The sequence below is a fragment of the Pisolithus orientalis genome (genome assembly GCF_024613125.1).
Source record: "Pisolithus orientalis strain OTSU chromosome Unknown F5J12scaffold_34, whole genome shotgun sequence".
In the NCBI taxonomy this organism is placed as follows: domain Eukaryota; kingdom Fungi; phylum Basidiomycota; class Agaricomycetes; order Boletales; family Pisolithaceae; genus Pisolithus; species Pisolithus orientalis.
The window spans coordinates 1-15,016 of record NW_026260815.1 but is presented as its reverse complement, the minus strand read 5'-3'; the positions used below and the strand labels follow the sequence as shown (position 1 = coordinate 15,016).

Genomic DNA, 15,016 nt, shown 5'->3' with positions numbered 1-15,016 from the left:
CCCCTAACCTTCAGCACTAACCTTCCTCTTTGTCAATGTGTCTTCATGCCAAGAAGAAGGAAGTAATAGGCCTCCATCAGCAGCCTCTTTGTTCAAACCTCCCATACCTTCTCATAAAGGAAAAGAAGTCCTCCAAGCAAGGCCACTTATTTGTCACCCTTCAGTGCAAACTCCAAACCCTCATATAGCTCTTGAAGACCTGCCAGTAAGGCCCCAACTTGGGCAAGCAGCAGAATTAACCTCACCAATCAACTTTACTACTGACCAAAACCTGCAGCCACTAGGCTTGGACATTGATACATTACCACAAGGGACAGCTGGACCAGTGGACCCCTTGTTATCTTCATCTTCATCTACCAATATATACTTACTGACTTCTACCAATCTGATGGCAGAAGAACTCACTCAACACACCTCTGGACTAAACATCCAGGATCCCTTCTCCAGCCAGACTAGGGCAACTCCTGAAATGGCCTCTGAATTCTACAAAAGCCTTTTTGGCAGAGATGTGGTAAGGCCTAAGGGCCCCTCCCAAGGTTCTGAGGAGAAAGGAAAGGAACACAACTCTAAGGGAGGGGGACTGAAAGAAATTGGCCTTAACAAGCCCTTCTCATACACCAGAGCTCACCAAGACTTTTCTACTTGGTTGAGCAGCATCAAACTGTACCTTGCCACCAATGACCATATCTATTATGAAGATCAATCCAAGATTGCATTTGCCCTCTCTTACATGGGAAGCAGCTTGGCCTGCACCTTTGCTGAGGCCTATGTCAATGAAAATACTACTGCACTTGGAGATCTCAGGCACTGTTCACCCTGTGAATGTGAAGTCCAAGTTTTCAACTTCAGCTTCAGTTAAGAGGGTCATGTGATGTGAACTATCATGTGCATCCACCTGAGGTATGCAACCATTGCCACCCAGTTACTGTGATCATTGAATGTCTGGCTCATCTGCAGGATCAACCTGCTCGTTGCACTTGCATGGCCTTACAATCAATCCTCTAGACCTGCAGAACCCCCTGCCTCCCCCCAGGACTTGCAAGAAAGCTGCAGTATGGACAACAGAGGAGGAAGGTGCATTACTGGATTTCTTGGCCTCTCATCTTTCACAGGCTGGTGATGGGAACTTTAAGAAGGCTACATAGAATGCTGCAGCAGCCCACATGGCTCATAATTATCCACTGGGTCTGGATAACAGCGATAAGACAGCTGAATTATGTGAGTGGAAGTTCAAGGTGGTAAGTTGTTGTATCATTCTTTTTTTTTGCCTTGCTAACAATTATCCAGCTTAAAAAATCCTACTATGCCATTGCTGATCTTAAATCAGTGGCCTCTGGCTTTGCTTATGACAATGAGCATGGTGTGATGGTCTTGCTGGACAATGCCAATCTTTAGGATCAGTATGTAAAGGTAATGTAGTTTTTTTCTTGTCAGATCATCCATTAACATCTAGTCAGGTGCACAAACACATGAAGCCATCTCACAATTCCAGGTTCCCCCACTTTGCCAGCATAGAGCTCCTTCTCCCCTCACATGGCTGAGGTCAGTTTATCTACCAGCCACATGCCACTACCACACCTTCTACAACCACGACCTCTGCCTTCAATACTCCTGCCTCTACTGCACCCCCCACCACTTCGACTATTCCTACCCCCCCTCCCTCCCTCTCCCTCCTCGACATGACACATGCTCTCAATGCTCACCATCATGAAGACACACAGTCCATGGATCCAAACTTCATCCCCCCTTCCACACCATCATGTTTTTTGTTGCATGTGTCAGCCAGGTTGTTGTTGTCATCAGCCATCACCAGCATCAGTCACAGAAAAAGGAAAGCCGAGTCCATTGCAATGTCTGAAGGTGGATCAAAGTGCTCTTGGCCCCCATTGGCCAAAGCATGTGCTGAAGAAGATCGCAGTTCATTCATCACTGCCATCACCTCCAGGCTTGATAACTTCATGCATGTGATTGCTGCCCCATTGCCCCCACCACCCATTACCAATCCCCTTGTTGACACTGCCATGGACTACATCAACAACATGCTGCAGCTCTTGACAGAAAATTGGATTGACATCAGTGACTACTTCCTCAGCACATCCCCAGATGAAGTGAATATTTTCCTCAAGCATCAGGAGCTGGCAAAGCAGATTTGGGTGAAGCATTGGCTGATGAAGTACCAGGATGGGCAGAGATAGGTGTTTGTTTGTTTGTTTTTTTACAATATACAAATGTACCCCCCCCCCCCTTTATACAAATATGTACATAATAAAATGTACATGACTATGACTAGCTTCCTTTTGACAATGGAAGTTATTTTTCTACATGAGTGTGAAACAATTGTAAGAACATATATTTGTACACCATGAAATCTGAATGTTCAGGCTCAGAGAAGGCCCCTAATTGTAAGCTGGTGCTGATAGTTGATCCACATCTCCTCTGCAATGTTGTCATGCCTATTATCAGCCCTTCTCCTCTCTGCAGCATCTGCTGGTCCATCACCAAGGCTTCCAATACCATCACCCTCTCCTATGTCCATGGCAAGTTCAGGGTCAAAGAACTCTTCTGGATCACAGTGCCATATGAAATTGTGGAGGGCACAGAGAGCAGCAGGTACTTGAGTTTGGGTGTGGATGCTATATTCAGGGGGAATTTGAAGAATCCTCCACCTGCATTTTATAACACCAAATATCCATTCAATGGCATTTCTAAGTCCAGCATGGCAAAGGTTGAATAACTCCTCTCAGTTTTGAGGTCTATAAAATAGAAGTTACAGGTACACTGAGCAGGATGGAATAGCAACTTACCTTAATCCATCCTGGCACCATTCTTTCAGATGGTAATGAACACCTCAATAGGGAACCAGAAGTGCATCACAGGTCCCAAACCCTGCATCTGCAAGAAGGTACTTCCCAGGTGGCATGTGCAAGTCATTCCTGTGTGCATCATGCCACATGGTTGCATCTGCAGTTGACCCATCAAAGCCAGTGAGGGCATATGTGAAGAAGAAGTCAAGATCACAGATGAAGAGACAGTTTTGAGATAGGTAGCCCTTCTGGTTCCTCATGTAAGGCTGGTCCTCAGCAGCAGTGAATGCTCAAATATGAGTGCCATCACCTGCACCAATACAATCCTGGAAAAATTGGAAGCATGGGTCACTAGTAATCATAGTTGATATGGGAGTGTTGGTGGGGAATTGCACTTGGGATACATAGAATTGTCCCCCAGAAAAGAAAGCCAACATTGCTTTGAAATATATAAAAAATTGTGAGAAAAATATCAGACAGTCCAATGAACTCCCTACCTAGTGATGGTCCCTGGTGAGTGTTGGAACCTCTCAGCAACATACTGGGATGACAACCCAGTAACACAGGTGTAGAGGAATATCCCAAGTTGTTCCTCCACAGAAATTCCATTGCAAGAAGGCACAAAACCATGATGGGTGGGCACCTGCATCAGGTGATAAAAAACCCCATGGCTGACACCAAGGCAAGTCTGTATCCTGTCTGGATGACCATTCAGGACCTCTAGCATCCACCCCTCACCAGTCAGGATTGAGGTATGGTAGGGGATTGGTTCTGAGTCAGAATGAAAAAGGAGGTCATAGAGGCATAGCACCTGGATCATCACTGCTACTACAAGTGCAGCAAGATGGTGACAATGATGGTGCTGGATCTGCTGTGCTTCAAGATCCATAGCAGAGTTGTTTGATCTGTTATCACAATGTTATCTATTGAACTACAAGTTGTGTTGTAGTCTTATATACTCATCACATGACTAGATTACTGAAGCAGAAGTCCAAAACTTGGACTTCTCATTCACATGGGCATGCACAGCTTATATAATCATCATGTGAATACATTGCTGAAGTTGAAGTCAAAAACTTTGACTTTGACTTTGGAGGGTGAATGGCACCTCAGAATCTTTGATGGCTGGGATGAGTTTGTCACCAAACTCAAGGAAACCTTCCAAGTAGGAGATGCCAAGTCTACTGCCTTTATCTACCTTTCTGCCATCCATCAAGGGGACCACTGTAGGAATAGGTAATAGAAGATACCTAGAAATAGTAATTATCAGTAATGGGCAAGTATAGTGCTTGACCCAAAAGGGAGGTTCTCTCTGGAGAAAGAAGTGTAGTAAAAATGTAAAAATGCAAACTGAAATGAATACTTAGCTCTGCCTGTCTAATACCTCTTGCCAGTCCTCCTGGCCCTTTGTGTACTCCCCAAAGTAATAATTCTAACTTCAAAAACTTGCCAAAATGCAAGACAAAATCACCCTACTACTGAGGGCCTGTGACATGAAATTTTTTTGTGGTAAACTGAACTTATGCAAACACAGCATGTGTGCTTAGTCAGCAATGCAGCTGCTCGTCACTAAGTCCAGAGGTACAAAAAACAAAAACACAAAACAAAACAAAAAGAGAAACAAACTCCTCCACCCCTAAACTCCTGACCAAGACAACTTCTCCTAGGGAACTCAAACTCATTCCCTACACTGCTCCTTAGATGAGTACATCACTGACTTCTGCAACTGCCTCAACAAAGCCAGAATATCTACCAAAGACTTGACTGTGGCAGTCTGCTTTGGAAAAGGCCATAATGAGGAGGTTAACAGATGGATCCCCATGGCTGGCCCTAAGCCAGATACTGTCAAAGATTGGATCCAGAGAGCAATGGCAGTGCATGCAGCAATGGCCACACTCAAGGTCTTTACTGGAAAGGTGACCTACCAAGATTGTTCCTACTTGTGGAAATAAGAACAGTCTTCTCATGGATCAAGATCCTCTTCATCTCCAAAGACTCTGTACCAAGACCCTTATGCTATGGATGTTGATTGGAAGTCCAAGGTCTGATCACAGAGTGAAGCTCCTACCTGTTTTGGATGTGGTAAGACAGGGCATATGAAATCCAAATGCCCCTTGTCCATGACAAACAGTAGGTCTTCCTCAGCCCAGAAGTTCTCTACTCACATCCTAGCAATGCTTGAGGAGTTTGACAAAGCAACAGAAGAATAAGAAGATGATGAACTGGAAGACAAATACAGTGGGGAGAATGATGAACCCACAGACAACAGGGGACTGAAAGGAAACCCAGATTTTTGAATGGCTCCACTGGTGTAGTGTTGGGAAGAGAGCCTATAGTATCATGCAAAATAGAGGTTAAGATAGGAACCAAGAAAGTGTATGATTATGAACAAGATATGTCAATTACTTCTATTGCTGGTTTTGCTTACCTCATCAATCATGAAAATGCTACCATCCAAACCATCCTCAACTCAGGTGCCAAAACAAACATCATTGATCTGGCCATAGTTCAGAAGTATGACATCCCAATGTGCAAAATTGCAAGACCCTGGGAGTCAAGAAGCTACAAAGGCAAGACTGGAGATTGGGTAACCCATATCACTTCCTTCAGAGCAAAGATCTGGGGAAAGACCATGTGCATCCATGCATATGTCCTCAAACTCAGAAATTGGGAATCCCTCCTTCTTGGAATGCCATGGCTCAACAAACATAACCCCATAATCAGCTGGACATCCTGAAAGCTGATTGGATGGGGAGAACTTGACCAGGGCCTTGACAAGAAAAATCATGTTCATGGAACCAACTTCACCTGGACCATGAAAATAAACCACACATCCATTTCCATGAAACTAGAAGCTTCACACATACAAGCTGAAGTTGAATTACCTCTGGAATATTGGGAATTCTCTGTAGTCTTCTCAGAAGAAGAAATCCCTCTTCCACCTCACTGAGGTTGTCTTGACCACAAAATCTGCTTGAAGCCTAGCTTCCAGCCAAAGAAAGGAGCCATCTATCCCCTGTCACTCAATGAACTCAAAGGTCTCAACAAGTTCATTGAGGAGAATCTTAAATGTGGAAAGACCTGTCCCTCAAAATCTTCACAAGCTGTTCCTGTGTTTTTCTAGGAAAGAAGGATGAAAAAAGAAGACTCATTCAAGATTATCAGTACCTAGACTCACATACCATCATTGACTTGTACCCTCTTCCTGATGTCAAGACCCTCCTGGACAAACTTGCTGACTCCAGGTACTTTGCAAAGTTCAACATCCAATGGGGATTCACCAATATTAGGGTAAGGGAAGGAGACAAGTGAAAAGGAGCTTTCATAACCCCCCATGGTCTTTTTGAACCTATGGTAATGTTCTTTGGACAGTGTAATTCACTGCCTACCTTCCAAAGGTACATGGACCACACCTTCGGGGAGCTCAAAAGCAAGAGGAAAGCCATAATATTCATGGATGATGCTACTATACACCCAAAGACCAAGGAGGGCCTTCACACCGCTGTTTGACAGTTCCTTTGCATCACTGCAAAGGAGCACTTACACCTGAAGCTCAAGAAGTGCACCTTCAAAACTGAAGAAATAGAGTTTCTGGGATTCATGATCTGTCAGGGTCAATATGAACCATCAGAGATTAAAATTGAAGCCATCAAAACCTGGCCCACTCTGACAACCCTTAAGGAACTCTATTCCTTCCTCAGTTTCTGCAACTTCTACCAGCAGTTCATCTCTGGCTTCTTGCAAACAGCATGCCCACTCCATGATCTTTTGAAGAAAAATGCAAAATGGACCTAGGGACCTGAACAAAGCTCAGCATTCAAAGCTTTGAAGAAAGCCCTCTCATCCAAGCCTGTTCTTCATCTCCCTGGCCTCTGAAAGCCATTTGTACTCCATACCAATGCCTCCAAGTTAGGCACTGGAGTGGTTCTGTCTCAAGCCAATGACTCAGGAACACTTCACCCCTGCACCTACATGTTGCAGTTGCTCACTGGAGCTGAACAAAATTATCAAGTATATGACTTGGAAATGCTAGCACTAATGTGTGCCCTCAAGCAATGGCACCCTTACTTGCTATCTCCCCCAGAACTGACTCATGTCTATACCAATCATCAAAATATCACCCACTATGCACAACTGCAGAAGCTGACTGCTTTCCAGGCTTGCTGGCAGGCTATCCCCCAGGAGTACCTGCTTCAGTTTGTCCACATAGCTGGTACCAAAAATTCTGCTGCTGACACTCTCTCCCACTGCTTGGACTTCAATGCAAAGCCAGCCACCATCTCTACCCTACTTCCAAAGGCCATTTGGCTTGAGGGGGGGGGGGTGAGACCCTCTGTTGTTTCCCTTTTTAAGATCAACCAAGCCACCTCTGAAGCCCCTAAAGCTTTGACCCTGGTCCAGAAGGTCTCTTTCAAGGAAGCAGAAACACCTGACTGACCAAAAAATGGTAAAGGACATGTTTTCCAGTTGAACACTGACCTGTACCAGGAAGTAAGAAAAGCTTCTATGTCCCTCTCAGTCCCAGGAGCAACAGAAGGCTCTGACAGTATCAGAAGAAAAGGGAGAAGAATATTCATCCCAGAACCTGTCTGCCAAGATGTCCTCCAGCAGTACCATGACACACCCACATTCAGACACCCTGGAATAAAGGCAATGACAAAGAAAATGAACAAGTACATCTGGTGGCCTGGAATGTACCAGTCCATCCACAGCTACTGCAAAGGATGCCCCTCTTGCCAAGCCAATAAGGTCAACATGCATCCAATGACACCCCCTATTACCCCACATGACATAGCCAAGAACCCCTTTCCCTTCAAGCAGGTCTCCATGAACCTCATAATGGACCTGCCCCTGTCTGGAGGAAAATATGACTCCATCCTCACTGTCATTGACCAAGGACTTACCAAAGGCATGTTCTTCCTACTGACCACTAGAACAGTAGACAGTGTTGGCATGACCAATCTCTACCACACATACATCTACCCACACTGGGGTGTCCTGGAAGCTTTCATCTTGGACCATGGACCTCAATTTGTCTCTGCTTTCACAAGGGACCTTTACCAGTCCCTCAGAATCAAATTGAAGGCTTCCACAGTGTACTATCCACAAACCAATGGCAAGGCCAAATGTGTAAACCAAGATTTCAGAACCTATCTTGGCATGTATGTGGACATGGACCCCCACAACTGGCACACCAAACCCCTGGATGCTCAAATGGCACACAACTTGTGTGTACAGTCGTCCCACAACCAGACACCATATTCACTCATGTACAGCTTTGACCCTGCTCCCTATCTGACCAGACAACCCCCAGTTGAGTCACTTGTGGGAGACTGACTCAAGCAGCTGGCTGCCAATCAGGATGCCATAATTATTGCTCGTAAGGAAGCACAGGAGTTAATGAAACAGCAATCAAAAGGGACCTATACAGAGTTCTCCATAGGAGACAAGGTTTGGCAGGACACATCTGACCTAAAAAGGGATGTTCCATCAAAGAAGCTTGTGCCCTGATGACATGGCCCATTTGTAATTTCTGAACAGATCAACCTGGTCACCTACAAGCTCCACCTTCCCCAGGGTTGGTGTATACATCCTGTGTACCACACATCCAAGCTCACCCCTTTTGTTGAAACAAAGGAATATGGCCTGGCACAACCCCTGCCTCCACCAGAATTGGTAGGAGACAAGAACAAATGGGAAGTCAAGGCTATACATAAACACAAATGTGCATGCGAGGTCAAATCATGATCTAAAGAGCCCAGTGTAACCCTGCAGCAAAAATACATCTACCTTGTCAAATGGCTTGGTTACCCACACTCCCAGAACAGCTGAGAGAGTGAGGACAACCTTATAAATGCCCCAGAGGTTCTCAGGAAGTACAAGCGCATTCATGACCTCTGAACTGCCATTTCCTACACCCCAAACACGGAAAACCCCAGCTCTGACTATTTTGACAATGACTTCCATGCTGACATCAATGAACCCTATAATTCATCCCATCCCTACTTCTATCACAATGCCAGTACCCCTCTCTGTCTCTCAGAACCACCAGTACACTCCCCCAGAGTGCTAAGCACCATATCCCCTTTGGTACCTGCTGACACCCCATATGGTGGTGCCTACCAACCCCTTCATGACTCTGTTGCCTCCACCTTGTGCCCATACCCATACCTGGTTATCTGCTCAGTCCCCTCTTCCCAGAGAGCTCATAAGGATGCCTGCAAGGGAAAGTCCAAAGCCTACAAGAAGACACCTGAACCTTGCTATGATGCCTCTTTCCAATCATGAAACACTCCTCCTTTCTCCCAAGCTGCCTACAGGTCACCAACCCCAGCCTCTCACCCTGGCTCATCTGCTCCAGAGTCTTGTGTCACACTGGCCATGCTCACAACCCCCACAGTCACCCCCTTGTCCCCCACCAGCACAACAAACAGACTGGCTCCCAAGGCAAGCCTCTTCCTCAGTTATGTGCAGCTGCTTAATGACTTCAAGCACTGGAAGTCACATGGCTGGAGAGCAGGAGAGTGCCATGAGCATCTATGGATGCTGTCTACAATCTTCAGAAGCACAGAGGTAATCAGAAAGCATGTCTATGACCTTGCCAGAACTGCAGATAATAGCTTTGAGGTGCATATGTATGAGGACACCAATTGCACCAACTCATCCATCCTCCAAGAAGCCTTGAAAACACAGGAGGCCATCATCAAGATTGTCCACAAAGACTATGGCCCCTCCCTCATCTCATCCTTCCATTCCTTTCTCGACTGACTCCCCCTTGACATTGTGGTCCATGGGCTCTTCTCTCTGTTGAGTCAAGCAATGACTGGAGGATTGAGCCTGCCTCTGAACACTGACCAAAAAGAAGCATGGCTGCTCCAGGAACAAGAAGCTGGTAGTGGAGGGACATCACAACCTGGATGAGGAGGAATACCAAAGGCTGAAAGAGATGGTGAACAAAGGTGTCATGATTGCTGGGAGAAGATTATACTGGGCCAAGGCTGAGAGCACTTCCAGGCTGTTGCAGATGCCCTTGCAGACATCCTCTTCAATGGATCACCCTGTGACTGGCTTGACTTCTTCACTCAAGCCTGAGGAGATTTGGCGGGAAGGGCCATCTTCTACACTACTAAGACAACCTGACCTTCTCCAGATGGTCCCTTCATTCCAGTCCCCATTAATTCCCTCAGCAAATGTGAACTTGGTGGGCTTGTACCCCTCAATTGGCAGCATCCCCTTCATCAATTTGCCTGTTACCAATGTTTGTGCCTTGGACATTGGTCATCTCACTGCCCAACTCACAGTGGCAACTAACAGTGAAATCTGCTCATGGGTCATCCAAGGCCTCTACCTGCCTTTGGAGGACCTCAGGCCTTTGGGGGGGGTGATATTATGCCAGCTCACATTTCTTTCCTTTCTTAGACTTTGTACTTTACCACTTGTCACACTTTTGAGTGACAATGTTCTGCTTTCACTCATGAGCCACCTACCCCTGTAGCTGGACTCATGTTCTGTATGTTTCCTTTTATATCTTCCCCCTGTTTACCCCATGTTGTACTGTAAATGGATGACTACACCCATTCACCCTTCCTTCCATGATCTGCTGGTGGCCCTGATCCATGCAGTCACATGACACATGCACCCCCAGTGCACGTTTACCCCTATATGTCATATACACAGCTACCCCTCCTTTCACCTTGCATTCATCTCTGTTCCCTTCCACTCCACAGACTCAGTCACCCTTACACCCTCATCAGGATGACTCAATGATGCCTTAGAAGGAACTTGGGTGCATGTTTAAACATTTTCAAATGTTTGGTCTGCAGGTACTTTACATACATATATAAACCCACATGTATCATACAGCTCCCTCATTCAAAATCTACTTTGCAACCACCCTTAGCTCTGCTTGCTGTACCCATGAAGACTCAACAGTACAACTCTGGTTGGCCAAGACTAGTGCTCCATTCACCAGTGAAGTTAAATTACATGTCACTTCTTGCACAGTCATGTGCTTGTACTTTGGTACTTGATTCATGATGTGATATGAGTTGTTGGCATAACAAAGTGTGCATTTAAAGTTTTTAGTGCCTTTGTATGGCATTCTGGTTTTCATTGTATCTCCACCATTTCCAAAGATATTGACTCTGTTCTCACACTTGCTTGAAGTGCTCAGCCATGCAGTTCTGCCTTCCAAATTTGGAGAGGATCCTCACACCCTATGCATTTCTACAGCACTCCATCCATCAGACACTCATTTTGCTAAGTCCATCAATAATGGCTGCCTCTTCATCAATCATCTCACTTGTCTCATTTGCCAGAGACAGTGGCTATGTATGTATATCTGCCAGGCATTCCCACCAGCTTCCATCCTGAAGCCCCCTGGTTCATTCCATTGTTGTCAGCCCCATCTCATCCCATGCAGCTTGGTCAGCATGTTCCCCTTGTCAGTATGACTTCCAGAAGGACATTCTTTGGTCACCTCAGGTCTGTCACTTGGTTGGAAGGGTCTTATGTGGTTGTTCTTCTCTGCTCCCTGCACCATCTTTATTCCAATCTCATCCATCATTCTTCCCACATTGTGACAGCTACAGCATAGTCTACTGTTCTCCAGCCTCCCTGATCGCATTCATGATGAGTATGACATGCATCTTGCCTTCTTACTGCAAGAATCAGCAGAAGACATCCCCCCTTCTCCTCCTCCATCAGAGCCCTGTTCATGAAGCTTTTGTTAACTTCACTGAGAGGATGAAAGGGTGGGAGACATGATTGCTTATGCTCCCATTGCCCCACAGACCCCCAATGCCCTAGCCCTTTGACACCTGACTCATGCCCTTCAATTCTGGAATTAATACTTCCCTATCTGGAAACACCAACCATCTGTCATGCCATCTTTGGATCTAGAGATGTCTCTGCTGAGATCTGACTTGCATCACCACCCCCTAATGTGATACCAGTGTGCTTACTCAGTTTCTGACTCCATTTGGCTCATTTTGTGATATTTTGACTGTCCTTGACTTGTTTATTGCCAATACTTACCAATCTTCTTTGCTTGCTTACTTTTCATTTCTTGCTTACTCATCATGATTACTCAGTCCTTACTCATTACTTACCAAGCATTTGTGCCTTGTTTGTCATAAGCTGCACTCCCCCTCATAGTATATAAACCCCCATGTACTTAGCTACAACCCACAAGTGAAGAAGCAATCCAGAAGTCAGTCAGCAGTCAATTCAGTGCATAACTCATCATCAACAGTTGAGGCTTCATGAAGGGGTCTATCTACCTCCATTCCTTATCTGAAGCTTTATCCCCACTTAGTCAGCAGTTGTGCTTAGTCATCCTCCCACTCCTGTGTAACTTGTCATCAACTTGTGCCAGGAGCACATTTTATCAAAGTCCGCAGATGAGAATGCAGACGTTAAGGATACATCATGTCTCGAAGCTGGAATTGATAATCCCATGAACAAGGGCTAGTCAGGCTTACTACACACTTTTTGTAGCATCGTATCAGCTCGTGAGTGGCACGCTACGTGCACTTTTCAATCCATCCCTTACAATGCATGGGTAGAGATGGCTTCAACTTTGCTCGTGACTATAGTCTGGTTGTTATGGTTAACATGTGATATACGCAAGAGAGCTCGGAGGAAGACAACATCCTATGGATAGCTGTTCAATTTTTCAGGCAGCAGAGTGTAAAAGGCAAGCGTACACTGTGAGACCATTCAGCTTCCTCCATCAATATTAAGCCTCATGATATCTGTCCCGACTTAGCCAGTATCCTGTATTGTTGAAGACGAAGATGTTCGCGTTCGCGCCACCTGCCATTTGATTAACAGCTTTCGGCTCTCCGCGTTGGCCAAAACCGTGTCCGCATCGTCTTAGCTCCCAATGGAGCATGTATGCACCCTATCATCGAAGATGTCCACATTTGCATTTGCTTCGCGTTCACGTTTGCAACACAGTAAACAACTTTCGACTTTCCACATCAGCCAAAACTATATCCACATCATCTTAGCTGGGGTACTCCCCAATGGAACACGGTCCACCCTATCGTTGAAGACGACGTCACCCGCGTTTAGTAAGTAAATTCCAGCTCTCCTTGCTAGCCCAAAACTGTGTCCGCATTGTCTTAGCCAGGGTACTCCTTGATGGAGCACCTACATACCTTATTGTCAATGACAAAGTTTTGTTCACATTTGCATCACCCGCCATTTGATCAGCAATTTTCAGCTCTCTATGCCAACCAAAAATCACATTCACATCATCTTAGCCAGGGTATCCCTTGATGGAGCATGTACATACCCTATCGTCAAAGACGACAATGTTCACCTTTGCATCACCCACCATTTGGTGAATAATTTTCAGCTTTCCACATCAGCCAAAACCATGTTTACATTGTCTTAGCTGGGGCACCTCTTAATGGAGCACGTACATTTTGCCAATATTAGAATTGTTTCAGTCCGCCCCAATGACACCCACGGTATTCACCTATGTCACTTTCCCTCTCACTGATGTCACTATGGTACAGTCCACAGTCACCCTCCTTCGGTCCCACATCTCTGCGGTATTTACCAACTAGTCCACCCTTTTAGCCCCTTGTCTGCTAACTACGACACAGCAAAGCAGCTGCATCACCAACAAATGTCACCCGCCCTCGATCGAATTCACCAACCAGCCTGTGGTATTTATTCATCCATGTCGCCGCCTTCCTTCTCATTGACGTCTTGAATGGTATGTCTGCAATCGCCTTCCTCCGTCCCACACCTCCGCAGTATTCACCAACTAGTCTATCCATTGAGCCCCATGTCCCCTAACTACAACAGCAGCAGAGCGACTACATCACTGACATACTCCCCAACGTCACCCACAACCAGTCCACGGTATTCACCTATGTCACCTTCCCTCTCACTGATGTCACTGCGGTACAGTCCGCAACCGCTTTCCTTCAGTCCGATATCTACACGATACTCACTAACTAGTCCATCCTTTAGTCCTGCCTCTCCTAGATGTAAGTCACGTTTGTCCGTCAGCGAACCAGTCACTAACTTTGCAAGATCCACCCAGCACAACTTTTCATTCGCTTTGCCAACCATCCCTTTCTCGTGCTATCCTCACTGCAGCTTGTAAGTAATTTATCTCGCTTGCATAGTTACATTACTCACGGCTCTGCAACCCCTGCACAAATGTCACTCCTGTCTTCAAAATACTCGCCCACATCACCAGTGTCACCCCCTCCGCTCAACCAAATATTCTCCACAGCTCCTGCCTATTGCAAGTGTAGCCTCTGTCCCCCCTGCATACAACTCAACATCTCCACGATGGCCACCTTCTAGCCCTACCCATGTGATACAATGTATCATTGAAAACAAAGATATTTGTAGTTTGCGTCACCTGCCGTTTGGTAAACAAATGTTGGCTCTGGAATGGGTCGTCAACACTGTCGACGGATGAGGTGCCATGGTTGACTTTAAGGGCGAAACCTAATTAAACTTGCATGTATTTTCACTAGTATCACAAATCCTCATTCATTACACTCGGCGGTATGCATGTACCTTGATCAGATTTATTTATTGTACCCTTCTAGCGAGATTTGTGGCGAGTGGGTCATGGGGTGGCAGAACTGATTTCATGGATGACTACACCAATACTCAAGATAAGTCTGATAAAAAAAAGGGCGTTGATGTGCTACATTTTCTATCAGTAATCTAGCTAGCCATGACCTCCCTAGATCGCTTTGCTTTTCACGAGTTCTGTTATTGTCCATCGTCAGAGGTAATCTGTGAGGAACTCGCAATGTGATCGACTTACACTCAAGCTCCGCCATGGCATTGGCCAATATCTCCTCCTGCATCTTCTCATCCCTGAGATCGGATGTAATCCTTGCAATGATAGTTTTTGCAAGCTCAACCTGCTCACTCTCCTTCAGCCGTTGCTCGTAGCGCACCCAGCTGTCTGGGACGGTCTTGAGCTCAGATGCCAGTGCAACCTTTTGATGCTGGATAAATGCTTCTGCCTCCAACCAGGCAGTTTCCTATATACATCATATCACATTGGATCTAAAATACTAAAAGACCACACCCCAACCTTTGAAATGGGAAAGAGCCCCTGCATCAGCGACATGACGTCCTTTATCTGTTTGACAGAGTGGATGCGGTCTTTTACAGCCTTGAGTATGCTCAGCACGCGAGTTTTCCAAAGCGGTCTTGACACGTTG

The 15,016-nt window shown here is 45.8% G+C and overlaps 1 protein-coding gene across 1 annotated transcript; it reads right to left on the bottom strand.

Moving 5' to 3' along the window:
• Positions 1–14,507: 14,507 nt before the first annotated feature.
• F5J12DRAFT_895852 (ATPase, F0 complex, B chain/subunit B/MI25) lies at positions 14,508–14,922 on the bottom strand (the record flags this gene model as incomplete). Its single annotated transcript, XM_051747878.1, has 3 exons — positions 14,508–14,539; positions 14,611–14,833; positions 14,887–14,922. 3 exons carry the CDS (start codon positions 14,920–14,922, stop codon positions 14,508–14,510), a joined length of 291 nt encoding a protein of 96 aa, XP_051596833.1.
• Between the last annotated feature and the right edge of the window lie 94 nt (positions 14,923–15,016).